Source organism: Schistocerca gregaria, chromosome 2 (genome assembly GCF_023897955.1).
Source record: "Schistocerca gregaria isolate iqSchGreg1 chromosome 2, iqSchGreg1.2, whole genome shotgun sequence".
Taxonomy (NCBI): Eukaryota; Metazoa; Arthropoda; class Insecta; order Orthoptera; family Acrididae; genus Schistocerca; species Schistocerca gregaria.
The window spans coordinates 223,387,384-223,415,288 of record NC_064921.1 but is presented as its reverse complement, the minus strand read 5'-3'; the positions used below and the strand labels follow the sequence as shown (position 1 = coordinate 223,415,288).

The 27,905-nt window shown below is 41.7% G+C and overlaps 2 protein-coding genes across 4 annotated transcripts in view; both read left to right on the top strand.

Moving 5' to 3' along the window:
- Window positions 1–27,905, top strand: part of LOC126336726 (glutathione S-transferase D5-like) — a 216,006-nt gene that overhangs the window by 55,963 nt on the left and 132,138 nt on the right. The window lies entirely within an intron of this gene.
- The window catches only part of LOC126336727 (glutathione S-transferase 1-like), a 136,634-nt gene that overhangs the window by 90,516 nt on the left and 18,213 nt on the right, over window positions 1–27,905 (top strand). Inside the window, exons 1-2 of one of the 3 annotated variants that reach the window (XM_050000713.1) lie at window positions 6,103–6,166; window positions 18,086–18,237. The exons of 1 other annotated variant lie outside the window; for it this stretch is intronic. In XM_050000713.1, coding sequence (XP_049856670.1) covers window positions 18,094–18,237 — 144 coding nt within the window. In that variant the 5' untranslated portion in view covers window positions 6,103–6,166; window positions 18,086–18,093. Of the gene's footprint in view, window positions 1–6,102; window positions 6,167–15,846; window positions 15,869–18,085; window positions 18,238–27,905 lie in introns of those variants that run through there. One more of the 3 variants, XM_050000714.1, reaches the window with a different exon arrangement.

The following is a 27,905-nucleotide window of genomic DNA, read 5'->3' as shown; positions in this document are numbered from 1 at the left end:
CACATACTGACCTCTCACAACATTCCTTCATGACTATTGGAATACTTTCCGGTATCCCGCAGACCACTCTACCGCTAATCCCTGCCAGTAATAACGGAAGATATAGCAGAGTGAGGCTGATAGATGTATATAACTTATTGTCAAATTCTCGAGCAACGCAAACTAAAATAAAGAGAATAAAAATGATTAGGGACCTTACGCTGTCGATCATAACTGACGTTGCGTATTTCCGAGAGGGTTCGTTTACTGTGTCAAGTGAGTCTTCTATTCGTCCATCTTGTTTTAATGCCAGCTACGTTTATGAAGGTCCCTGTGTTCTTGCAGTTAATCATACAGGATGCGCTCCTGGGCCATAGCTAGGGTATTGAAAAGCGAAGCAGACATGTAGGACTTTCATTTCGATGGGTTCTTTAATTCGGATTTTTTGATAATCAGCGCTCTCGCCAACTTCCACGATTCAGCTACTACGTACTACTGGACCCTGTGGGTTTATGACATGATGACACAGAAAGTATTGATAAATAATAAAATTTAAAGGCGAAAACGGCACCACGAAGTAGGACGTTCCACAGGCACCAGCTCCAACCCATGTTTCGATCGTAACTACTTTGCGTAAGGTACGGTCTGCGACGTTATTTCTTGCATGACTTCAGCGTGGATACCGTCAAGTTCGAATGCTTTCTATTTCTTTAATACTTTCTATTTCTTTAACTCCACCAGTGCCTTGCAACCTGCTCTTGAGCATGAACTTTGTCCATTGTCTCCCTGGTTTTTGTGCGTTGATTGCAGGTAAGTCACTGTCGGAGAGGAGTTGTTACATCAGACATTCCGCTGTACATCTGATTCCTTGTGAAATTACTATCATTCTGAAATAGTGCTCAAGTGTTTTGCTCCAATCAGCCAGTAATTACTGATCCATATACAAGGGTCCTGCCAACCGTTTTTAGCAGAAATTTTTAAAAAAATTATTTACAATATGACTGTTAACTTTTCAAAATACTTTCCATGAACACTTGTAAATTTTTCCATCGCTTGAAACCACTTCGAAAATGGCCCGGTCCTAGCTCCTTTAGCGAAGTCACTTAGTGAAAGCTTGTAACCTGTGATAGCCTCGTTATCATATGAAATACCGTGCCCACAATTTTTTTCTTCGTCTTTGGAAATATGAAGAAGTCACAAAGGGCTACATCAGGTGAGTGTTTTGGATGCGGTAGCACTTGCACCTTATCTTTCTGCAAGAAGTCCACTACTTTGGAAGTTATGTGTGCTGAGGTATTGTCGTAATGCAGAACTAGGTGCCCACTTTTAGACTTTGGGTGCTATGACCTCCATGTGGTGCTAACGTTCGTCAAACTTTCAGTCACATATAAATGTGCAAATTGTGCCCAGGTTCACAGACCCATCTTGGCGACGAAAGTGACCACCATCTTCTTCCCGAAGATCGTACTCCTCTGAACAGAAACTCAAAAACACCTTAGTAAAGTCTTCGTTTTCATTTCGCACTCATAATGGTACACGGATGTTTCGGCACCTGTGGCGATATTGTGAATGTCTTTGCAGGGCAATTTGTCGAATTTTTCGAGCGCAGAACGACGCCAGTCCTTTATTGTGTATTTTTGGTCTTCTGTTAGGGAATATGACAATCAGCGGGCACATATCTTGGTTAGGTCTAGATCGTGAACAATGGTGTGCACCGCAGCAATTCCAAATTTATCGTCACTGCAATGTCACAAAATACAAGATGAGGATCACCTTCTATCGTTTGCCTCAGAGCATCAATGTTTTTTTGGGCCACTTCCGTTATTGGGTGACTGGTAGGCCGCTCGTCTTCAAGATACTCCCAACCCTCTGAAAACTCACAATAATAATTTCCAGCGGTGGCCCTAGAAGGGGTGAACCTATCAAAAACGCGTACCACAGAAGATTTGCGTTCTTCTACATTTAACTTCTTCTTGTAGTCCTAAAACATCGCACGAAAATCGCGGCTAACAGACCTCTCTTTCACTGCATCTGACTCAGCACTAACTTCGTCTTCACTCGTCATTCGCAGTGTGAAGTGAAATCCAGATTTAGGGCAACCGTCGCCCGCATCCCCTAACGTCGAATAGCAACGCTCCTTCAATCTGAAATATTCCATTATCGACGGACTTACGGTGCAACAGCTGCTAAAACCTTTCGCTACTCTCGTCGTATACTAGGCTAACCAGAAATCCATCAATAAACTTTCAGAAGTTGTTCAGGGAAAGCTACAGAGAACTGTGATATTAAAGACCCAATGACTCCAGCGGCTCGTTACAGAGTTATAGCGTTATTACAGTTTATTCCGCTTGTTACGTCAGTGACACTTGGTCTGCGAATATATCTTCACAGAAGTTGAGAAGCCAGTAATGTGCAACAAACAACTCAGTGTAATGCAACACACGAGTGCCGACTATGTGGGTGCGACGGGGATCGAGCACCCACATACATATATTAAGGGTGAGCCTCACCGACAAAAAATTTTACTTTGTTAAAAGCAAAATAAAACATATATTTCTCACTTGCCTTTATCAAAAAGTAATGAATTACTGAACCACTGAGATGGAAGTTAAAAATTCTGACCTCTAAAACATACGTTTGTTTCAGATGCCTTAGTGCAAAGTCAGTCAAACAATACACTGCCCCAATCATTGCTTTTCTCTGGCCAAGTCAAAGGCACCGCCCAGAATAACAGTCGCACAGTACTGTCAATGGAATCTCGTCTATTCCGCTTGCATTCATGTTTCCTGACAACTGATACCCGCTCCATTCGTCAACAATTGTTTTAAAATATCTGATTGCCAATAATGAGCAATAATTTTTTACAGACTACCTCAACAGCTTTTTTTAAAAAAAATAACAACGGTGTGGTTAAAAATTTCAGTGACATTCTTTTCACATAACCTGGATTGTTATCTTTCTGTTTGTTGAGACAATGGCCTTGAAGGACGTGGGAGCTTACATTATGAACTGTGTAGGTTTTACCGCATTAATAGTACAAAGAAGAGGGTCAACTAACGGGAGGCGTGGCGCAAAAGCTCCTCGCGAGCAACAGTTTTCGCAGTTTTCAAATGTTCTGTGTGGACGAGTGTCTAAAGTCCAAACACAATATTGAGTATTGCTTCTATACACACTTTCGAATTCGAACAGTTTCCTAGTCGCTATGGGTAAATTCGTCATATATTTGTCATCAAGAAACCGTCAAGCAAGTCACGCCATTAAGGATGGAAAAACTCATTTCCTTAGATTTATTACGACGAAGAATTGGATGAAGTATTCCTTAGCGTTTCAGATCAATGCACAAAATTTTACATGTTTTCAACTATTCCAGTTACTGTTTCTTCGGCTGAACTTTTATTTTTGGAGCTCATACTTATTATTACTTATTATGTGGAATTCTGTGACGCAAAACAGGGTTAGTGAACGCAGCCTCCACAGTATCCAACGTTATCTATTGATGTCAATGAAATAATCAATACCCTCCACCATACAAAGTACGCTACATGATCCGATTTCACTAGAAGTCAAGGTGAGCACAGTGTGGTTTCCGAAGTACAAATCAGTCAAACAACATATAAACTATAGGCCTATGCTAATTGATATTGACTGTCAATCATTAAAAAGTTTTTAATTTTCAATAACATTTATCGGTACTAAATATTTTTATTTAATACTTTGAATATACTAAACGAATGATCTTTCAGTTTATATTACATGGGGTTTTACAACACACTCCATTTCGGTTTCTACCTGCTGTACTGAAAGTTAATGATTGGTTATGTATTTTAAGTTAAAGGGTCAGGATTTTTATTTTTGCACGCGGGCCTATATCGCGTACGTGACGCCTCCGGGTCTGAAGGTTAGACCAAGTACATTTGAAGCCGAGTTTTATCTCTTTTCTGTTCTTTTAAGTCAGCTGTGTTACCGACTGAGCTAGGGCAGTCGCAACGTATGTTAACAGAACCGGTGCATTTTTCTTTATCAAAGCAAAGATCTTTACGCCAAAAGCAGTGCTCATAAAAACATTATAAATGACGGGTGATCTTTTTAAAAACGTCGAGACCGCCCAGTAAACCTATACTACATTTCGCTATTCTTAAGCACCCACACAAATTTTGGGAAGTCGGCACCATTGACTGCAGATGTACTACTGTTCGATTTTATGAAATTCTGGGTAATTGCACGTTATGTGTTGAGTTAAACTCATAGACAAGAACATAAACATAATACGACAACACAACTGGTATAGAAGGCAGCGCTTTTTAGTGGTACATGTGTAAATTCTTGTTACGAATGCGTGGGATATTTGAATATACAACAGATAAAGTGATCGGACTAATCCTACTAAAGAGAAGGTTAGTGTTTCTGCCGACCCCTTCAATAGCTACCCATTATGAGCTCAAATCACTATAATTATCATACGATTTCCTATCACATCTGCATCACACACCTTTTAGACACAGTACGGAAGACTCATTGTAGCTACTAGTATTGCGGTTGTATTACTCTTCAACTGCAATTGTTTCATCAGCTACAACTATTTCATGTATTGTAGTTCGTCAAGACACAGGTGCTTCATATCTTTCCCAGGATTTTTTAAATTGTAACTTTTTGTATTAGAGTGCTGAATCGCGATGATACTACTGTTGTTCTAAGAATCATACTTCATTTTGGCAAGCCTGTTGGACAAAGTAGAATGGTATTTGGTACCAAAGTGATGGTATAGGTAGGAAACAAAAGATGGTATTCTTCATATTGTTTCTCTGGTCTTCTACCGCACTGGTAATGTAATGGTGCCTAAATAATCAAGGTGTAGATGCCATGTCCATACTAAAGTTATTATTGTGGAACGGAAAGGTGGACCTCGCCATGGACGTCGGAGGTGAAGTTGCGCATCATGCAGCTTATTGCGCACAGTTTGAGTCGTAACATGACGTCCCGTGGCTGCATGAAAAGCGTTATACAACATGATAGCGTTACTCTCAGGGTTCCTCCTAGCCATAACCCATGAAGTTTTCAAATGAACGATGGAAATACATGAAATGTTCGTATGTCCATATTAGACATGAGGATGGTAAAAGAATAACCGCAAAAATCGTAGAGCGTGATGTGGCGCGTTGGTTAACACACTGGACTCGCATTCTGGAGGACGATGATTCAAATCCACTTACGGCCAACTGAATTTAGATATTCCGTGAAGTCCCTATATCGTTTCCGGCAAATTCTGGCATAGATCCTTCGACAGGGCATGACCGAACTTCTTCTCCATCCCTAATGACCTAGTAGTCGACGAGACATTAAATTCTAATTTGTTTTCCTTTTTTTTCAAAATGTGTGGATATGGATACTTCCAGGAAGGTGGAAGAGAGATGGATGTGGAAAGGACTGAGCTGAAGCAGTTTCAGAGGCTTCTCAGGAAAGAACCTGTCTACAACGACATCCACGAACACAAGTTCCTAGTCGAGTTTCGCTGTTTTTTCTTCACGTGACCACTGCTCTACTTACACTACGAAGGAAAGTCGTAAGAATGGACGCATTAGATATTAAAAAGTATATTTAGTTTAATGAAATCAAAAAGGCGCATTGCTTAAAACAACGCTTAAAATTTGTTTTACGAAAAATCCGAAAGTCATCTGCATTAAAATTATCAGCTTTGCAGGTGGAAAAGCCAGTTTCATTATTTATAAACCGACAAGTAGGATATGCATTAGGTACAGATAATGACTACGCCAGTACATACTCATCTGCAGGAATAGTGAAACAGGCGACAAAAGTAATTACAGAAGCAAAGTTATATAGCGCCAAGTGATGATTACAAAATCTAAAACAAATTATCAGTGTTGCAAGGTGTGAGTGTATGGGTGACGACATGAGGTCAGCATCAAAAAAGTTGAAAGGCTGATGAGTGATAGACGGCGGCCGAAATGATTCGCTGACTCACATCCATGTTTATAATTAAAATGATCCAGTTAGGGAAGAGTGTCAGTATGATTCGCCAGTATCTGTCTCCTTATCGCCTGAGTGCGCAGTCACCGTGACGCTGCACTTGCAGCGCGATTAAGGCAGGCGACAGCCTCCCTGGTACAGACGCCGAGGGATCCGGCAAACAGCTCTACGCCCAGCTCATCGCAGCCACACGCCACACCGGGTATGTAATGTACCGACACTAATTTTCCTAGCTGTATCACATAAATAATTACCTGTTTCAATAGCAGTCGGACTAGTCACAAAGCCAATTAAATCTTTTATATAAGAAACTACCTCAGCACGCGGAACTGCTAGGTTATGTAAAATGTCGCAACACAAAATACTAACTAACGTAGAGAAACGAAATTTCGGAAATACATTTGTCTAGGTAGGATATATAAGTGATTAACATTACGAGATCTCACGTTAATGTAAGAGCGAGATAAGCCATTGCAAATGTGAAATGCTCGTACATTAACAACTAGCGTATCCACCAGAATGTTGGATGTAAGCATGCAAATGTTCAAAAATGGCTCTGAGCACTATGGGACTCAACTGCTGTGGTCATTAGTCCCCTAGAACTTAGAACTACTTAAATCTAACTAACGTAAGGACATCACACACATCCATGCCCGAGGCAGGATTCGAACGTGCGACCGTAGCAGTCTTACGGTTCCGGACTGCGCGTCTAGAACCGCGAGACCACCGCGGCCGGCGCATGCAAATGTGCTTGCATTGTGTTGTACAAGTGCCGAAAGTCAGTTTGTAGGTTGGAGTTCCATGCCTGTTGCACTTGGCTGGTCAACAAAGGATCGTTTAATGCCGTTTGTTCATGACGCTGGAGTTGTCGTCATAATGTCCCATGTTCTCAATTGGAGACGGATCTCGTAATCGAGCATTATCCTGTTGGGGAACACCCCCTGGAATGTTGTTCATGAATAGCAGCACAACAAGGCGAATTACCTGATAGATGTACAAACTTGCAGTCAGGGTGAGTGGATAACCACCTGCTATTTTACGAAATCGCACACCAGAACGTAACAGCTGGTGCAGGTCCAGCGTGTCTAGCACGCAGACAGGTTGGTTGTAGGCCCTCTACTGTCTTTCTTCTAGCCAACATACAGTCATGACCGGCATCTCATCACCGGCACAGAGGCAGAACCATCTTTCATCAGAAAACGCAACAGACGTCCACGCTGCCAGCCAATGAGCTCGTGCTAGACACCACTTACGTCGCAAATAGCTGTGGTTTGGGGACAAGTGGAGCGCAAGCAACAGAGCCACTAGATCCCAGCTGACCTGGAAGTATCCGTTTTGCGCCAATTCGTTGTCACTGTGATGCCAGCTGCTGCTGAAATTGGTGCCGCAGGTGCAGTACGACACGCCAGAGCCATACGCTGAATACAATCGTAGTGCCTCGCGGCCTTCGGGCAATCATGCAAAGTGCCTACATTCCTGTCAAGCCTTTCTGCAATATCGCAGAAGGAACATTCTCTTCTAGTAGCCCTATTACGATACCTCGTTTAAACTCAGTGAGGTGTGGCGTTAAAGGCATTCTAGACTAACTTCAACTCAATACGAGCAACAGCGTTTATTTAAAGCAAGCCTGATTTGCATCCTCACCTGGTTTGCACTACTACCGCCACTCTTGTACTATAGCCGCGAAATTTTAACAGATACAACCTTTCAGATTTAGAAACATGCCAACTAATTTTCGTTGATGTCACACAACTCCTCCTTGGTGTTGTGAATTTGTTGCCGTCAGTGTACTGATTCCACTCTTTTATTTATTAGTCCGTCTCCTGCCCCCCTCTCTATCAGCTCCTCCTCCTCCTCCTCCTATTCCTCCTCCTCCTAATCCTCCTCCTCCCATCTCTCTCTGCCCAATTGCTCCTCCCGCCTCTGTCAATCTGCTCCTTCCCCCTCTGTCCGTCTCCTCATCGAACCTTCTAAGTTAATCTCTACATTTCTATCCTCTCCTCGCCTCATGTAAATCCCTCTTCTCCCTTCCCCTCTCTCTAACCATCTCCCCCTGAGGAATTTGTTGATTCTTTCGCCCACAGTGTTTCTTCCTAGATAGTAAATACTAACCAGTATATGTACCAAGTTTGGTTGAAATCGATCCAGGTGTTCAGCCAGAGCTTTATGACCAGCTACCAGTCAGCCGGTATTTCCACTTTTGACAAGGGAAACAGCGACGACACGTCGATGTATGGAAGCAATGTGGCCTTGGTAGATCGCTAGGGGACGTTGGCACCACATCTAGGTACGCAGGTCACCGTATTTACATAAATTCCGGGCAGAGGTCGACGAGCTCTGACGGCACATTCAATCACATCCCAGATGTGTTCGATTGGGTTCAGATCACGCACGTTTGGAGGAGGCGAGCACATCAATTGGAACCCTCCACTTTGTTCCTCAAGCCACTCCATCATAAGCCTGACCTTATGACAAGGCGCATTATCGTCTTGAAAAATGCCACTCCTGTCATGGTGCCTTGCACGTGCAGAGCCGCCATTAGCTAGTCCGCGTGTAGCCGTGCAGGTGACAAGAACCTGTTGCCCAGGGAGACGACGGATTCGCTCCCTCCCATTGGCGCAGTGGGAAAGCGTTGCATGGTGTAATGAATCCCGAAGGAATCAGGATTCATCATAAAATTCAGCCCTCTGCCATTGCGCCAGCGTCCAGGACCGATGGAACCGTGCCCATTTCAGTTACAGGTGCTGATGTCACGATGTTAACATTGGCACATACATGCGTCATCGGTTGCGGAGGTCCATCGTTAGGAGTGTTCGGTGCCCTTTGTGTTCAGACAAACTTGTACTCTCACCAACATTAACTAACGTCTGATGTTAGTTCCGCCACAGTTCGCCACCTGTCTTGTTTTACCAGTCCGCCCATCCTACGACGTCTGACACTTGTAATTAGGGGTGGCCGCCCAACCACACGACGTCTGGACGTGGTGTCACCTTGGTTTTTCCACCTGCTGAAGACACTCACAACAGCAGTCATCGAACACTCAAGTAGTGCAGTTTCAGTAATGCTTGTGCCACCGAGACTCCTGGCCATCAAAATCTGTCCTCTGTCAAACTCAGATAAACCGCGCGCCGTCCCCATTTTACTCACAGACAGCACGCTTGCTGATAATAAATGCATCGTGCGTGTCTGACTAGCACTCATTCCTCGTCAAGTAACTCTGCTGCCGCCTGGACGGGTTTATATTGATATTAGGTCGTTGGTTATAATATTTTGGCTGGTCAGAAGAGACCGGATTACATGCATCATTAAAACCTTAAAATATGCAAGCAAATGTGCATGAAAAATGCGTAAAAAGTGTCGCAAAATTCAAGATCAAATAATGAAAAAAAAGTGGTAGTTACTGCGTGAATTATGTCCCAAAGTCGAATCTATGCATGTCAATTACGCGGAAGAGCACCGCCCATGTGAAAAATCCGTACATTTAGAACGCTGATACCATTTTATTAATTATTTCTGGTGAAGGCTAGGAAGGAGGTCATTCGGTGATTATTTTCCAAAAATTGGCAGAATGGGGACGCATACCGTATTTTTAAAATTGTACCTTCTATGCCACTGTTGTCGGTAACAAACGGATGCAATGCGAGTCAATCGCAGCGAAACACTCGATGTGTACAGGACCAACTTCGAGATATATCGCACGGGGAGAGGAAGCTCAGAAACACTGTAATATTTCTTTTAAAATACAACATACAATCATGCAGAAACGGAGCGTTCTACATCAACTGAGGTAACTGGCAGTATTTAAATTTGGATGCTACGTCAGCACTCACTGTTTCTGGTAAAAGTTCACCCGTCTCATTAATAAAGCTATCAATTTGGCACTAGGATTCAAAGCCTGGGTAACTGCTTAAAATGTTTGCAAACTTATCTTGTTTTCTTGTGAACACTTCCGCAGGTGAAGCGTTAACTAGAATAATTTTATTCGTTAACTGAACAGATTTCTTTAACGCCAAATCTTGAGTTTTAGCTTTTTAATAGTTGCAGGTATATGTCAAAAATGAGAGCTAATCAAAGAAATGTCTTTTTCAATATCGGAATCATTAAAAGCTTCTCCGCACTGGCAAACTGCAAAAGCCTCTGCAGTATCGAAGTCGTTTACTACCACTCTAATGGCCTGGAAATGTTCATTGTGAAACAACACACCTTCGACACACGTACCCCATCGAGTCACCACTCGTTCGGGAGATACAGGCACATTTGGTAGTTTTTTTTGTAAGTCTCTTGATGTAAGCGGAAGCCTTTAGAAACACTTTCTTTGTGGATGAAATCAGTTTATTTGCATTCACACGTACTTCTTCAGCACGGCGAAGTATTCCGTGAGAAGAGCACGTCACATGAGTCAAATTGGGATGAAATACTTCGAGGGCTTATCATGCTTTGATCATATAGGGAGCACCATCTGATATAAACTCAAACACCCTTTCGTCAGCTAAAGATTCGGGAATATTTTTTCTATAGCCCTCAGTCACAAATCTGGCGATCGTAAAATGATTTACGTTTTCAGGTTCCTTGCAGGCTGCTAAATAGAAAGAAGAAGGCTCTTCTTTTAAAACACCAACAATTAAACTTGCAATGTAATGACCACAAGTGTCTGTAGTTTGGTCAACTGAAATTCAGATAATGCTGTCCTTGAATTCATTGCACATTTCTTTTAAACCATTTACGTAAACTGTCGGTATATAATTTTTACGCAATGTTGATTCGTCTCGTATATTTTCATTTAAGTAATATTTACACACGAAGCGTTTGAGGGTAGGGTTTGTAAGTTTGTGAAGAGGGATATTGCTTGCAATCAGGGGCGCCGACTTATAAAAAATATTGGGGGGGGGGGCATACTGGGTGTCTTGCCCCGGGGAAATTTTCTAAATTTTTAAGCATTTTAGAGTCATATGATCAACACTAGAGCCCCGAAAACTGGGCTCTCTATAACTCGACACTCCGGGAAACTCGACAAGCCTGGCACAATTTTAGGCTTTGAAAAAAGAAACAAAACATAAACACGCAAGGTATTTTCGTAAAAAAGCTAATTTAATCTACTGTAATAATCATGTTTATAGACCATTACAGAGCAGTGAATATATAGCTCTGAAAAGACTGAAATTATATTTTAATAAATCATAAAGTATCATTAAAAGCATGAAACATTAAATATTGCTGTCGCACAGTAATAGTATTTTGATTAATAAGTGAAATATCTAATTTAAGCTTACTCTGAATAAGGCTCAGGGTTCATTAAATAAAAACAATGTCTCAAAGTTATTACCTCAATACAGTTAATAAAGTTAATACAGAATAACTAATACTGTTAGTCAAAAAGTATGTAAATAGCGAGTTCTAATTGGGTCTTATACCCTAAAAATATTTAAGTATTTGAAAATAACTAATACAGTACTATAGTAATATAGTAATACAGTACTAAACTAGTACTAATATGTGGAAACGGAAAATTTAACATTTTGTCTGTATTTAATTTTCTGTTTTATAAAGATTTTTTATGTTGCTGATTATTAGGGCTAGAGTGTCTTTAGAATGGAGCAAATGTCGACCGTCTGACATAGTCAAGCGTAAGCGGTCTCTCAATGTCTAGGTTAGTTTTGAAAAACGCGAGTGATTTTTTCCAAATTTGTTTCACCTCTGCTTACTAAAAGCAACCTCTCTTGTTCAACTGCAATGATATATGTGAGTCTAGCTGAACCAAACCGCTCAGTAATGCAAGATTGCACCGTTTCACAAACTTCAATGTAAATAGCCTTGTAGTATTCCTTTGGGGTTTTGAAAGTGTGGAGTGAGCTGACATCGTTGTTTTCATACTTCTTTAGTATACTTCGATTCCGAGGAAAAGAACGATCATCAACCTGTGAAGGTTTCTCTTTGAAACACATTTCCCAAAAGTGTTTAAAATTATCACACTTTCCATTCAATACACAAATCAAGCTCTCACATATTTTTCCAGATCAGCAACACATGTATGAAAAGCACTCCGTCTGCAAGCCACAAGTGGTCCATCGGGGCCACCCGACCACCGTGTCATCCTCAGCTGAGGATGCGGACAGGAGTGGCGCGTGGTCAGCACACCGCTCTCCTGGTCGTTATGATGGTTTTCTTTGCCTGGAGCCGCTACTATTCGGTCGAGTAGCTCCTCAGTTGGTATCACGAGGCTGAGTGCACCCCGAAAAATGGCGACAGTTCATGGTGGACCGTATGGTCACCCATCCAAGTGCCAGTCACGCTCGTCAGCGCTTAACTTCGGTGATCTGACGGGAACCGGTGTATCCACTGTGGCAAGGCCGTTGCCAACACTTAGATAATGGCATTGAATTTTATCATTAACATCCTCTACTGGGTTCACTGCATGGCAAAAAGATGTAAACCGGAAGAAGTTTTGAACTGTAACATTGACTCAAGGTAGCCTGCCTCTCTGTTGTCCTCTGCAGAAACTTTTTCAAAAACTCTAGAAGTTCTTCAAAGTTTTTCAATATTCTCAAGATGCTAGAAACTCGCATAGTCCATTGAGATGGGCAAAGGTGTCGCAGAGCAGCTTGGTCGGTGGTGCCCTCACAGCATACACTTCTGAGTAGTCGCCTCCTTTTGTTGGATTCCCTTACAGTATTTATTAAGTCCTTGGCTAAAGCCATAATATCCCTCATAGTCGTAAGATGGCGGAGACTGTCTACAACTGCTAAGTTTAAACTGTGAGCAGTGCAGAGGTTGTACATCCAAAACTAACTTTTTTAATCCTTTGAACTTACCTCTCATATTCGAGGCACCATCATAGCACTGTCCTATTAAGTTATCCATTGACAAATCAAGATGAGCAAAAACGTCTTTTAAAATACTAAACAAAGTTTGTGATTCCATGTTGGGGGTGTCGTCTAAGCCAATAAAGTCTTTGTTGATGATTAAGAAATCATCGACAGTGCGAATACAAAATGACATATGTAAATAATAGATCTCAGCTATCAGTCGTCCTTTTGAAGTTTTATAGGCAGATCTAGATTTCAGCTAGAAGCTAGCCATTTTCATTGCTCTATCATTTTTGATCAATGTATGTAATGCCTCTTGGTTGCGCTTCATCCACAGTTCATTCCTGTTTTTCAGGTGGCATTCACACTTCCGTTTCATGCATTTAAGCTTTGTGCGAAACAGATGAGGAGTACCATGTATAGGGCTCGTAAAATGCAGGAAGCCTCTTGGATGCTTTCAACTTGTAACAACTGGGAAATATTATAACTGCTGCTGTAAGACTGAGATATACAAGAACCACCTGTAAATAATAGCTAAACACACAAAACTGAGTGGAAGAGTAAAGTAAGTCATCAACATACGGAGTTACAGTGAAACACAGGTGTCATACACAGGGTGGCAGTAAAACTGAGGCATTTGGATCTCTTTGGTGTTCAGTTAGTAACCAACCACCTGTCTTTTAAGCTTTACATAAATGCCCAAACAGAATTTTGAAACAACCTTGGAATTGATTCATGACCACTTTTCTACTCATAGCTCTTTGATAACTATGATTCAGAAGATATACTGACCCAATCCTAAACTTTCGCAAGCATAAGACAAGCTTGATAGACGTGCTTCTGAAGAAAAGTGAGTGATTAATCTTAGCTTGGAATTCTGCACGGATAACGAATTTTTTATTTAATGATTCTAATCTTATAGACGACGACTCGTGCAGTGCAAATATCATTGCTACCTGTAGGATCGGAATCTAAAAGTACAAGGAAAGTGTAAACCCTAAGCGTTATCGATGAAACAGCGAAGAAGACTGATCTGAACTGTGACCGCCCGCCGAACTAGAGCAACAGTATATAATGTGGACCTGAACATGCTATGTAAAATGAATAAAGTGCATGATGGTGCAAAGCATGTGCATTACTCTTTTCAAAGGATCCGTTAAATGGGACAAAGAGTCATGTGAAAACCAGTGCTAGGTCTTAATAATCAAAGCCACTTGGTTTCATTATCACACAAAGGGAAATTTTAATATAGTGAAAAAGAAGAATGCTGATAATTTTTATAATGGCGATACAATTTTCGAGTACTTTGCCTGCATGATACGTTGCCCAGAATGAACAACAGCAACCATCTCAAATGTTGCAGAGAAAACCATTGAATTCCTAATTTTACCATAAGTAACGAAATAACGTTATCAGCATAACATGCTTACTAATACTCAAGAGACAGCGGGACTAATTTGTATGTGTGCTCACAGATGTCTTTATCCACATGGGTCCATGCGTCTGAATGTATCACGAAGAAATAGTAAGTTCATAGTATTTAAAGTAAAGTGCAACACGAGAAATTTCTGTGCAAGAAAAGTGATTCAAAAGTAATGTGCGCTTAAAGGAACAATCTCAGTCATATACTTATAACAGTGGAGGGAAACTGTAGACTACTGTCTGTTTTATACCAAAACTGAAACCAGACAGAATGGTGACTCTTCGAGCTAACCATGCACTCTCTAACTGAAATTCGCATTAAGGCCAATGATTGGCTTTTGCAAGGCAAAGTCCTTGAGCCCCGTAATGATTTCACTAATGTCTACACAGAGATAACGTCGTATGTGAGCTAGGTGGAGCAACCTGCATGTGGGTATAATATGGGGAGTTGTTTTGACGTCATAAACTTGTAACTGATATTCGCTGTGGTGGAAGTGTCTTGATAAAAATTGAACTGTTCTGATAAAAAATGCCAGCATGCATCATTTACGGGTGCACTAATGAATCTGATAATAGTCTAAAGTATAAAGGAATCACATTCCATTCATAAGTGAACTCGTTCAAGCTGTATTTTCTTTTGTATTCATGAATTTCTGTTGCTCTGTTCACTTTTAACATAGCGCATTTGTTTCTGACGTTTGACATTTTCTGTGTCCAACTAAAGAGAAGGAAAGATTGGAAACGGACAGAACACTGCAAACAATGCTCTTAACAATGTAGGGAAGAGAGCGTAGACCACACATCAGTTCCGTCAGTCCATATTAAGGAAAATGCTGGATTACGAAAGCAGTCTTTTCATATCACATACTCTCTTCTTGTTTTTCGAAATATATCACCCAAAATTCATTAAAGAGACGAAATGCGTCGTATTATTGGATCAAAAATGCATTAAACACCAGAAAATTGTCTGAAAATGCCTTCCTGTTGTAGTGTTATTCGCGAAAGCCTTGTAGCATTTTTGTATTTAAAGCAGCATACATACGACAAAAATAAAGAAGGAGAAGCACTCGTAAAAGGCACTCTGACGATGTTTTGGAGCATTTAAAACGGCGGTGTCGGCTACATAGCAGCACATAGCTTTAAGTCTGCAGAGCCATATCATCTTATTATACCTCCATGGCAGCCTGACAGAAATAACACTTCGGAAGGAAACGGAAGACTTGCGAGTGGCGCATTTGTTCGCTTATGAAATAAATAAGCGGAGGTAGCGGACAAGTTTCAATTTATCTTTGGATGTAGCGGTGCCACTATTTCTTGGCGCCACAAAGAATAACAAGGGATTTGAGTTTGCACCTGAATCATGCAACTCCACATTGGCAGAAGAATAAAAGCCTGTTGCGTAGTTTGGCACGTTTATTGTGTAACTATTCCTCTCGTCAAGTCGTCAAACAACGGAGTGAAGTTTAACAAAATAATCGTATGTTTCTACAATCTAAATAATACTTTAGACGACGAGTTGCAAGCCTAGGTTCGTGGAGCCGGTGAATATAGTTCGCTACTTCTTTATCTTGTGGCGTAATTTCGTGTGAGTCAGCTGCGACCGTGACGCAGCATCTTCAACGGTATAAAACAAGCTGCTGCCTCCCTGCCTGTTAACAGGCGCTGGGAACTCACATCTGGTACGTTATGCACAAACAGTCTCTCTCTTACCTACAGACACTAATTCTCCATAATGCGTGACAAGAATAACACAGGCCACCGATTTTGCTGAAAATAACATTTTCTTGTGTATTATAGGGTGGGAAATCCAAGTAGCATACTTAAAAAATTGGATCACGCACCAGTTCTTCACAATTTACAGTTAAATTTATTAAATTAAGCGATTTTTAAAGAATTTAACGGCTTTTAGATAGTTAAAATAATGTAAAAAGGAAGTGTAATTAATGTAGATGGCGTTAGTAGCACTGCTGAAAAACATTTCCTGCTAAAAAAGGCCGATTCTATTTTTGTTCCCAGTCTCATGAATGAGTTTGGTATTGAATACAAAAAGGAAGACTGGAGGCTGTTTATTGATTCATCCAAAATTAGTTAAAAGGCTGTTTTATTACACAATAGTAACATGTATGCATCTATACCAGTTGGACATTCTGTACATAAGAAAGAAAGCTATGAAAACCTAGAAATAGTGCTAAATAAAATAGGCTATTCTGCTCATGGTTGTATGATATGTGGCGATCTAAAAGTAATATGCACGCTCCTTTGTCAGCAAGGTGGCTTTACCAAATTTCCATGTTTCTTGTGTGAATGAGACATTCTACGCAAAAACCTTGTAGATCCAAAAACCGTACTTCTACCTCCTCTACATATAAAGTTAGGCCTGATAAAACACTTTGTATAGGCTTTGCCCAAAAATTGACCATGTTTTAAGAATCTCTGCCAAAAGTTTCCACACCTTTCAGAAGCTAAACTAAATGAAGGCGTCTTTGTCGGACATGACATTAGAAAATTGATGTTTGATGTTAGCTTTGTATCCACAATGACCTTAAATGAGAAATAAGCGTGGGTATCATTCAAGCAAGTCGTTACAAAGTTCGTAGGACATGAAAAAGACCCAAAATATGTTTCTGTTGTAGCTACAATGTTAAAGAAGTTTAAAAATTTAGGATGTTTAATGAACCTGAACGTTCACTTTTTGAACAGTCACCTTGATTGCTTCTCGGTCAATCTGGGAGATGTTAGTGAGGAGCAAGGAGAGCATTTTCACCAGGACATTAAAATGATGGAAAAACTCTACCAAGGCCGCTGGAACACCAACATATGGGGGACTAATGTTGGTCACTTCACTGAGAAGTTCAGCAAGCGACTCGTCATAGAAAAAGCTACATAAGAAACTTCAAAGAAAAAAGAGAAAGAAAATACAAACCAATTCCAGCTGCAAGTGAAACACATATAATTGTTTTAAGTAGCATATTGTAAGTATGAGGGTTGGAACTTTAATAGTAGCAACTATTTATTTACAGCTCGTACAAAATAGATATGTATTTTGAAGTTTTACTGACCTTCAAAGCATCACACCAGAATTGTGTGTAACCCATTGCCAGCGATGTGGAAGTCGTAGGATACTCTTAGCAGCCTCAGTTGTGTTTACAGTCTGAGTGGCGCGGTCTATTGCCTGACGAATCTGTAGCAGTTCTGAAGCGAATGCCGTGAAGTGTTTCCTTCAGTTTAGAAATCGAGTTGAACTCACAAGGGCTTAAGTCAGGGGATTGCAGTAGATGGTACAGCACTTAGCAGCCCCATCAGTCAAACAAATCAGTAATAGCTTGCACTGTATGTGCTTGAGCATTGCCCTGCAAAATGATGGTCAGGTCCTGCAGAAAGTGCCATCACTTCTGTCTCTGTGCTGTTCACTTTCGGACACAACCTATCACCAGCCTCGGAGTTTTTCTCTACATTTAGTTTCAAAGAAATTTTTCCTCCCATTTTTTCTTAGGTTAATATTAATTTCTCATTTGTAGTAATAAGTGATCTGTGCTACACTTATGCTGTGCTATGCTGGATCCAGTATTTTGTAAAGCAGAACATAAAGAGGTATCAAGATTAGGATTGGTACAACTGTTATAGCACCTGTCTTCTTACAGCCTATCAGACTGGTGATATTGTGACGTAAATCAAACTGAAAATGTATCCACAATCACTGGCCGATTATAAGGTTAATTCAAAATTAGCTGCACCACATCTGCTCGTATATCTCGTATTTTCTTAATAAAATCGTTAATATTGCAAAACTTGCTTCTATTCCCCTGTTTATGCACAATGAGCCAAGTCCCAAATTGCTGTGGAGGAGTGGGTATTTTTGCAAAAATTAATTATTTTATGCTCAATTTATTTTTCAGAAAGCAAAATGGCTCCGCTGATTCTTTACAACCATCCCTTGAGCCCTCCATGCCGTCTGGTACAAGTGATCGCCGGTATCATCGGTGTTGATCTCAAAATAGAGGATGTAAAGGATGTCTATAAGGACTTGAAGACGCCTGAAATGTTGAAGGTAAACTGTATGTCACTATTTACCTAATTCATTATTTATTGAGCGCAAGAATATGCTTTCAGAAACGTTCGAGGATGAGAGTTTATATAGAAGAAAACTATTTAAATTGCTTCCGATGAGGAAAGGAAATTTCACGGGAAACATCCAGGCATTCGCTTTACGTTGTGTAGGGAATTAATGGAAAACATTGTCTGTATAGTCTCCCAAATAGGAGTCCAATGCCACACAACCACATCTCCTCGCTGGTATGCTTTAGATGAGGAAATGCTCGTGAACTCTATCATTAGCTTTGACACCAGCGAACTTCTTTCCGTGGGATCATCATAGGAAATTGGTTTTGGTGTACTCTAATTACGTGCAGCTGGTGAAAGATCACATGGCTTGGATTTTAATGACATTCAAGTTTTCCAGCCAAAACTTACATACCAGTAGATGCACTTACTGCGTGTGTGCTGAAAGTGGACATATCACGCCATCACCACTGTAACAGTGAGTAACAACGGAATGTTTTGGTGGCTAAGTGGGCATCTGTTACACTAAATATTCAAATGTGTGTGTTGCAATGCTGAGATGGTACAAGAACTTTTTTCTATTATTTTTCGATTCTTTCACCTCTGGCAGTGATTTGTAGATTTTGTAAACGTTTGTTCGGTTCATGTATACCAATGAGCACAGCTTTCATTAATTCACAGTTTAAACAGACACAGAACAACCGTCAAATTCTGAAAACCTCAACGCACTGGGTAGGCAGCAGAGAGCGAACTTTATTGTGGAAGAATGAGCCGTAAACTCCGTAAATCCTCACAAAGTCATTATCAGCACTGCAGGTAAAACTCCATATGGCAATCTGTAGCCCAATCCAGACTCGAGCAGCCAAGTTATAGTGCATCATGAGAATGACGTCAGCAATCTTCGCTTAACAAACACAATGTTAGTGGAGCTCTTGCCTGATGCTTATAAAGGCATTTTGGCCTGGAAGTAGTGGGATCAGGTGAGTCACTGCAAGCAACCCTATCAACAGTTGCCGTCTACTGCAATCTTTTTGACTCGAAAACGTCGACGTCTTCTGTGGAGGATGTCATTACCCGTGAAATATAGAAAACTGCGGCGTGCTTCGGATTCAGTACCAGAATGTATGTCCCCATACGTATGTATGTGTCGATAGGTTAGTCGATTAAGTTCAAGTGGTTCAAATGGCTCTAACCACTATGGAACTATACGTCTCAGGTCATCAGTCCCCTAGACTTAGAACTATTAAACCTCACTAACCTAAGCACATCTCACACATCCATACCCGAGGCAGGACTCGAACTTGCGACTGTAGCAGCAGCGTCTTTCCAGACTGAAGAGCCTAGAACCGCCCGTCCACAGCGGCCGCCTAGTCGATTAAATGGTTAGAGGATGTCAAGGACATACCACCTCCAACAAGACTAGGAACTGGGGATTTTATTTTGAAACCAACCTTCAGGATAAAAACCACAGACGTACTTGTTTGAAGTGTAACCGCTACTACTGTCACTTCACTTGTTCCTACCGCGCCATCATACACAGGGTGTTCGGAAGTTGCTGTTACAAACTTCCTGGACTCGTAGTGGGGAGTGAGAACATAATACAGTAAAACTTCGTTAACACGAATCCGAAGGGACCAAAAAATCAGGAGTGCGTGTTAAAAAAATTAGTTTTACGTGAAAAACACAGATTTTAATAAGTATCATCTACAGCAGGTCACTACTGTGACACTACACAATCAATCACGTTATTGTAGACTTACATCACTATAAAGAAAATGTAAAATCCAAGTACTTACAAATTTTGTACGTTACTTTCTTGGAAAAAATTCGGTCATGGTTCGCTGACGTTGATGGGAACGATAATATTTTGTTATTTCACAACCAACTGTAATGATAGCGCCCATAAACCCAGCAGTGACGTTGGATGTTGAAGCGAATTGTTCTAAACAGTCCAATGCTGTAAACATCTCCTGATGAGTAGATGGAATGGTATCTTAGTCTCTTCCTCTTCACTTTCTTCTTATGGCCCTTCTTGCACCTCGTTCACAGCTTTTGACACATCCGATTCCACAGAAGTACATACGGCAACATCGTCTACACTAATGAAATCTTCGAAAATAATCCCAGGGTTCGCAACGTCCTGCAGGACTGTCCATTCATCAGGTGAAGTGGCATCTTCTAACTCATGGACATCTTCAGTCTCCAAGCTCTGTTAAAGCACTTCGCTATATGATGTGGCGATACTAACTTCCATGCTGCTGCCATGGACTTGTTGCATCAAGCAGATTCCAATTTGGGGTTGCACTATTGTTTTCAGCAGCACGAATTGCAGATCTTACAAGTCGCTTACGACAAGCTCTCGTTAAGAGAGAGATTATGCAAAAGATTGGTCCAAAGGTTGAAGGCGGCTTGTGGCGTTGGGTGGAAAAAAACTGAACCTTTATGTTGGATAGGTTCAGTTCATGAACGTTGTGGGCAGTACATCTGTCCAATGCAAGAAGAACATGTCTATTTTGAGCAACCATTCGATTGTTGAAACGAAGAAGCCACTTGCGAATTGATGTGCCATGGATCCAAGCATTCTTGTGGTGAGAGTAGATGCAAGGTAAAGTGTCCATACTTATGTTTTTAAAACAACGTAGTTTCTCGGATTTACCGATAACCCAGGGAGGAAACTTCTCACTGCCGTCAGCATTACAGCACAGTACAACAGTCACACGTTGTTTGCTTCGTGCTCCACCGTCACACTTATCATCTTTGATTTGGAAAAAGATTGTAGAAAACTCCAGTTTTATCCATGTTAAACACATCACACGAGGCATACTTTTCCCTTTCACTTTCTTCATCAATTTTATATGCTTCACCACAAATTTTTACAGATGAAATTGAATGTCTCTTTTTGAACCGACACAACCAACCAGCAAAACAACGGAAGTCTTCGATGCCCATATCTTTAACAATATCATTTGCTTTTGACTGAATCACAGGGCCAGTTAAAGGTATGTTAGATGCACGCATATGATTGAACGATTCTAGCAGTAACGTCTGGATGTCTTCGTACTTGGCGGTACGAAGTCGTTTAGATTTGTTTCCAGAACCTGATGCCGCAACATCAATAATTTTTTCTCGATTCTTAATAATCGCAGGGAAAGTAGATTTAGGTATTACAAACTGCTCTGCAATTGCTGTTTTCTTGGTACCACAGTCCATCTAGAATCTTAAGCTTTAAGTGTACATCCAGAGCTGTCTGTTTCCTGTTTGCCATTTTCACGTGCTACTGTATCGGTTGTAACTGTAGTTTTTATTCAGTATTCCAACTCGATACGGCTACTACTAACAGAACACCTGTCAAATTTGGCACTGAGTACATTCCTAAATGCTGCTACACACATTATTGGATGTCTTACAATGTATAGCATACGCTCATTGTTGAGGTGATAATCGCGCCTACCGACCTACAATACGTTAAAAACGAGTCAACAATAAGTATAATTATCTTTGTAGCTACATTTCCTACATTCATTACGCCTTAGAATACTCTAAGGTCGGAAGTTTGTGTTACAGTGAAATTTAATTACGCTAGGACCTGAAACAGAGTTCGTAATTCGCCTTAACCGAAATTCGTGTTAACCGATAAAACATGCCATAAGAACTAATGTATTCCTGGCGGGACCAATAGTTTTTTCTTGTTAACCGCGAGTTCGTCTTATGCGAGTTCGCGCTAATGAGGTTATACTGTATTTTGAATAGGAACCCATGTACGGGAACGTACCATTTCCAGTCTACGAAGGTTTCAATTCAGATGTGTAACACGTCCGCGTCTGACGAGGAAAAAAAAACTCTCAGAGTTCCTTTTCCTGGTCTGTAATAGGGAGACAGGATGATGTGTACTACTCCTTGTGGGATCGAAAGCAAAGATTACTTAAGGAGACTAATTTAGAGGCGGAGAAAGATTTGCTGGTACGAGTTCCGGCCGCTGCGCCAGAAACAGAAGGAACCCAGGTGGCATGGAGAGAATGTACCTGAACATGTTTCGTACGTACAATATCTGACAACGTTGGCGGCCACCACATCGGCCGGCTGTTGAAATACGTCAGTGCTGTTCCGTACGTACAGTACGCTATGTTGTTTTTCGTTTTGGAATAATGTAAACACGTGATGTTCATCTTTTAATACAAATGTGCTTAAGTGATAAATGTTTTATTATGTTCGATTTAGAATTAGTAGGTAATAACTGTACTCCGTCGCACCTAATTCAAATCCTCAAGCAGAAGTAGAGAAGTTTAGCATCTGAACTGAAACAGTCACAGGACGGAAACGTTACTTCTCCATACGTGGGCTCCTATTCAAAATATTATTTGCGCTCTCCGCTCTACAAGTCCTAGAAGTTTGTAAAGAGATTTTCCGAACACCCTGTAGGTCCCCAGTCAAAAGTCTAGTAATGTTTGAACTTTAATTCCTAATCAAAAGAAATACGTACTTGTTGTTCACAGAAGTTCAGTACTGCAGGTTCTGAGACTTCTGGGTAAAATTAATAAGACCTGTAACACCTAAAGCGACTGAAGATCGTAAGGTTATAGAATCAGTTTCTGTCTGCTTGTTAACCACGCAGACTGCGATATACAAGATGAATACGGACTCCATAGGCAAAATTGTGGCCTTGTTCAGGAGTATTTGCTGAATATTTTGATACAGTGCAGCAGTGGCCTTCGGTAGCTCATTACAGAGTAATTGCATCTCGTTTGATTTCTTACCCCCGTACACCTTTGTATCTGAATGGCGCTTAAAAATCTACCCAACAGTGGAAAGATCTAAGGTACACGTTATGCGTCTTGTCTATAAAGTAACTTGTTCCATTCAGTCACAGTAGTCTTTACCCTCAGGCTAGCATTCACACTGCTCAGTTCTGTCTCGCGTTTTTTCAAGCAGTTATAGTTGTGCGTTGTCAGTGATACACAGGAGTATGGATAGGTTCACTGATAAGGAATTGGCTGATGTGAACTTCGTGTGAATACAATGGAAGAGCAGCAGAACCATACTGTGCTGAGCTGCTACCAATGCGGCGGCAACTGCTACACAATACTGACAGTTACACGCCACAGTGCTTTTGCATATTCTGAGAGTTGTTGATTTACTCTGTGTCCTGAGCTGAACGTTTTGGTGATTGCTATTAGAAACTTTTGAACGTACGAAGAGCGTTCAATAAGTAATGTAATACTTTTTTTTCCTAAGAGCATGTTGGTTTTGTCCAGGATTTCAATAAACCATATTATTCCTCACTCGTTTTGCTACAGAACCCGATTTTCCCACACGAACTCCCTCCAATGCGACGGCTTACTGGGAGGGTATGTATGCTCGCATGGTACCACTCCACTGATCGACGCCGGATCCAAAGTCTTGCTGCATCAATGACCTCCCCATCGCCCATGTCCTGCTTCCCACGTAGTACATACTCCAATGGGCCATTCACTTGGAAGATGGAAGGTGCGAGATTCGGGCCTTAGGGTGGATGAGTTGGGTTACTCTCTGGTACGCAGATTTGTATCCATTTTTGTGGCGACGAACACACTGAAGTCGTTTCTTCAATTTCCTTAGCGTAACGCAATAATTTCAGACTTGATCGTTGCACCATGCCGAAGGATATCAAAGAGAAAACCGCCGCCAAGTCTTTACCGGCTAAGGGTGAGGCTTTGAACTTTTTTTCCAGACGGGATATGGTGTGGCGCCACTCCATGGGTTGCCGTTTTCTTTCTGATTGGACATGGCAAAACCCACGTTCCTGTGACGATTTCCGACAAAAAATATCACTATCAGCCTAGTAACGGGCAAGCAGTTTGCAAGATCCCCACGCTTCTAAACTGATACTGTTATTACTCAGCTTAGCCGCGAGTCCGTAGAGGGTGATAGATGTGACGTACAGTATGACTGGTCAGCATTTCCACCCGGAATTTGCGAGTGTAAGTGGGACCTTCTTTGATCCGCCTTGGTGGGTCGTGTCATAGGATTTCCTCCTACCTATGCGCGGTGCAGCTCTCGTAAATGTCGTCCCCTGCAGATTCTTCATTGGCGCATTGGATGTCTCTGTCGGTGGAAGCTAATTATCTGAAATTGCTGTCGATCAACTTTGGGGTATCTATTTACTCGAAATTTACGTTCAGAATGCCGTAATATCACTTTTATTCCTATTAGATCAATAACCGAGAGCATGGTTACCATCGAACAAGACAGGAAGAGCTCTTAACGCCGACTTCCGACTATGGCGCGCACTCCGTATCTCTTACTAGTTTCGTCATAGTTCGTGGATTTCCGATCAAGTTCGTATTTGCTAAGATATGCATTTGTTAATGAACGGGTGTGAATTTTAACGAGGCCAAATTATGATAAATAGATTTAAACATCCAGAGGTTCCTCCTAGTATTCATGACTTAAATTATTAAATGTAAAGAAACAAAATCGGTGACTTTGGCGCCAACATGGCGGTACTTCCCGTCATGTATATTTCCCAGGCCAACGCTTGTTGCTACGGGCCAGAGCCGAGCCCCACCAAACTACGCGCGACATGTGGTCGCTTCGTCACCTAGCCAGCCAGCGTGCGAAATACTCTCCGATTCATGGCCGGCTACGGGCTGCAGCACTTCCTAACTATCGTGAATACATCAATGAGAGACAATAATTTATTAAAACTGGTAAAAAAGTCTTCCTCACGTAAGAGGCACCTTACGAGTTCCGCACAGATGGTTCTTCGTGCCCCATATAGTTTTCTGTTAGGTGGCGAGGTACGCAGTGGGCACACACTTCGAGAACCCCAGCTGGCGGACGAGTGCGTCAGCACTGCCAACAGAGATGTGTAATTATGCAGGGAGCTGTTTGGTTGCGATCCCTCGATCTCCTCGAGTGAGAGTGTCGGCACGTTCCAACATTGGCTGAGTCACAGCCGTGTGCGGCCGGCCGGCATGCGAGAGGTCGGACAAGTTTGCACGACCTTGCGATAATGCCATTCGCCTCGCCCAACGACTCACCGTGATTTTGTTCCCTTCTGGGTCTCCACAGATATTCTACAAGTACCGATGAATATCTGCGATGCTCTGGTTTTGCACCAAACGAAACTCAATGACAGCTCTCTGCCTGGAACGCACCTACGTTATAGGCGGCATTCCGAAGGCCACGCACTGCGCAGCCAGTATCAGAACGACATGATACTGTAGTGGCTGATGCATGAATGTTCTACAATGTCCCACAACAAATTCCAAATTTCCAATCGAAATTAGTCGAGACAGAAATGCGTTGCGTTACTTACTGAAAACCTCTCGGTTTTCGCTGAGACAAAGGTAATTTGGGTAACAAGCTGTATAAATATTAATTAAATTATTGCTCTGTAAGGTTCCGTCGTATACCACGGGGTCCTTGTAAAAAAATTAGCAGAAAACATCCCTGTAACTTCTCCAAAATTGTGTGAATGGCGTTCGCGTTCAGCCTGCATTACGACCAGTTTCTGTTATCATGCCTGTGTTGTGAGTGATGATATTAACAGTTTCTGCAGGGAACGTAGCAAGTACTTGCTATCTGGTAAACCAATATGTCAGTACGTACACTACTGGCCATTAATATTGCTACATCAAGAAGTAATGCATATGATAAACGGGTATTCATTGGACAAATATATTATACTAGGACTGACATGTGATTACATTTTCACGCAATTTGGGTCCATAGATCTTGAGAAATCAGTACCCATAACAACCACCTCTGGCCGCAATAACGGCCTTCATACGCCTGGGCATTGAGTCAAACAGAGTTTGGATGGCGTGTACAGGTACAGCTGCCCATGCAGCTTCAACACGATACCACAGTTCATCAAGAGTAGTGCCTGGCGTATTGTGGTGAGCCAGTTGCTCGGCCACCGTTGACCCGACGTTTTCAGTTGGTGAGAGATCTACATCTACATTTATACTCCGCAAGTCACCCAACGGTGCAGAATGTGCTGGCCACGGCAGCAGTCGAACATTTTCTGTATCCAGAAAGACCCGTACAGGACCTTCAACATACGGTCGTGCATTATCCTGCTGAAATGTACGGTTTCGCAGGGATCGAATGAAGGGTAGAGTCACGGGTCGTAACACATCTGAAATGTAACGTCCACTGTTCAAAGTGCTGTCAATGGGAACAAGAGGTGACGGGGACGTGTAACCAATGGCATCCCGTACCATCACCTCGGATGATACGCCAGTATGGCAATGACGAATACACGCTTCCATTGTATGTTCACCGCGGTGTCGCCAAAAACGGATGCGATCATCATGATGCTGTAAACAGAACCCGGATTCATCCGAAAAAATGACGTTTTGCCATTCGTGCATCCAGGTTCGTCGTTGAGTACACCATCGCAGGCGCTCCTGTGTGTGAACCAGCGTCAACAGTAACCGCAGCCATGGTCTCTGAACTGATAGTCCTTGCTGCTGCAAACTTCGTCGAACTGTTCGTGCAGATGGTTGTTGTCTTGCAAACATCCCCATCTGTTGACTCAGGGATCGAGACGTGGGTGCACGATCCGTTACAGCCATGCGGATAAGATGACTGTCATCTCGACTGCTAGTGATAAGAGGCAGTTGGGATCCCGCACGGCGTTCCGTATTACCCTCCTGAACCCACCGATACCATATTCTGCTAACAGTCATTGGATCTCGACCAACGCGAGCAGCAATGTCGCGATACGATAAGCCGCAATCGCGATAGGCTACTCGTACAATCCGACCTTTATCAAAGTCGGAAACGTGATGGTACGCATTTCTCCTCTTTACACGAGGCATCACAACAACGGTTCACCAGGTAACGCCGGTCAACTGCTGTTTGTGTACGAGAAATCGGTTGGAAATTTTCCTCATGTCCGCACGTTGTAGATGTCACTACCGGCGCCAACCTTGTGTGAATGCTCTGAAAAGCTAATCATTTTCATATCACAGCATCTTCTTCCTGTCGGTTAAATTTCGCGTCTGTAGCATGTCATCTTCGTGCTGTAGCAATTTTAATGGCCAGTAGTGTATTTTGATCTTGATGGAGTAGTTGCAGTGTTAATGTAAATAGTGAGATGTTTCGTAACGTTAGCTCTGAATATCGCTGTACCTATCTAAAACCGGGAATCATATATTGCAGTGCTGGCATCCAAACGGTAAACGATAATTCACAATATTGCAGATTATTCATCAGAGACATCATTTGAAACGTAATCTGCCTCTTTCACTAATTCCAGCTATGTATATAACAGCATTAATAATGTTCGACATTGCAGGTTCAAATGAGTTATATCGACTTCTGTGTACAATCATATTTTCCCTAGCATGCTCACTTTGTGGACTAAGAAGTTAGTAGGAACAATTGAAAGTATTCTCTGGCCTCACAAGCACTACCTTTGCATATACGAGGAACTGTCCAGACAGAGTGGTAATAATCGTTCCACTCATTTAACATCACTGATGGCAATTCTGCGGTATTGGCACCCCATAATATCTTTACAAATATTACACAAGAAAATGGAAATAACGAATAACGATTTGAAATATAAAACACACAATTGCCTTACTCCGGGAATGAAACATCTCGATTCACATTTGTTCCTATTTAAACAGCTCTCGACCTAAGACATCCTAGAGGTCGGTCACC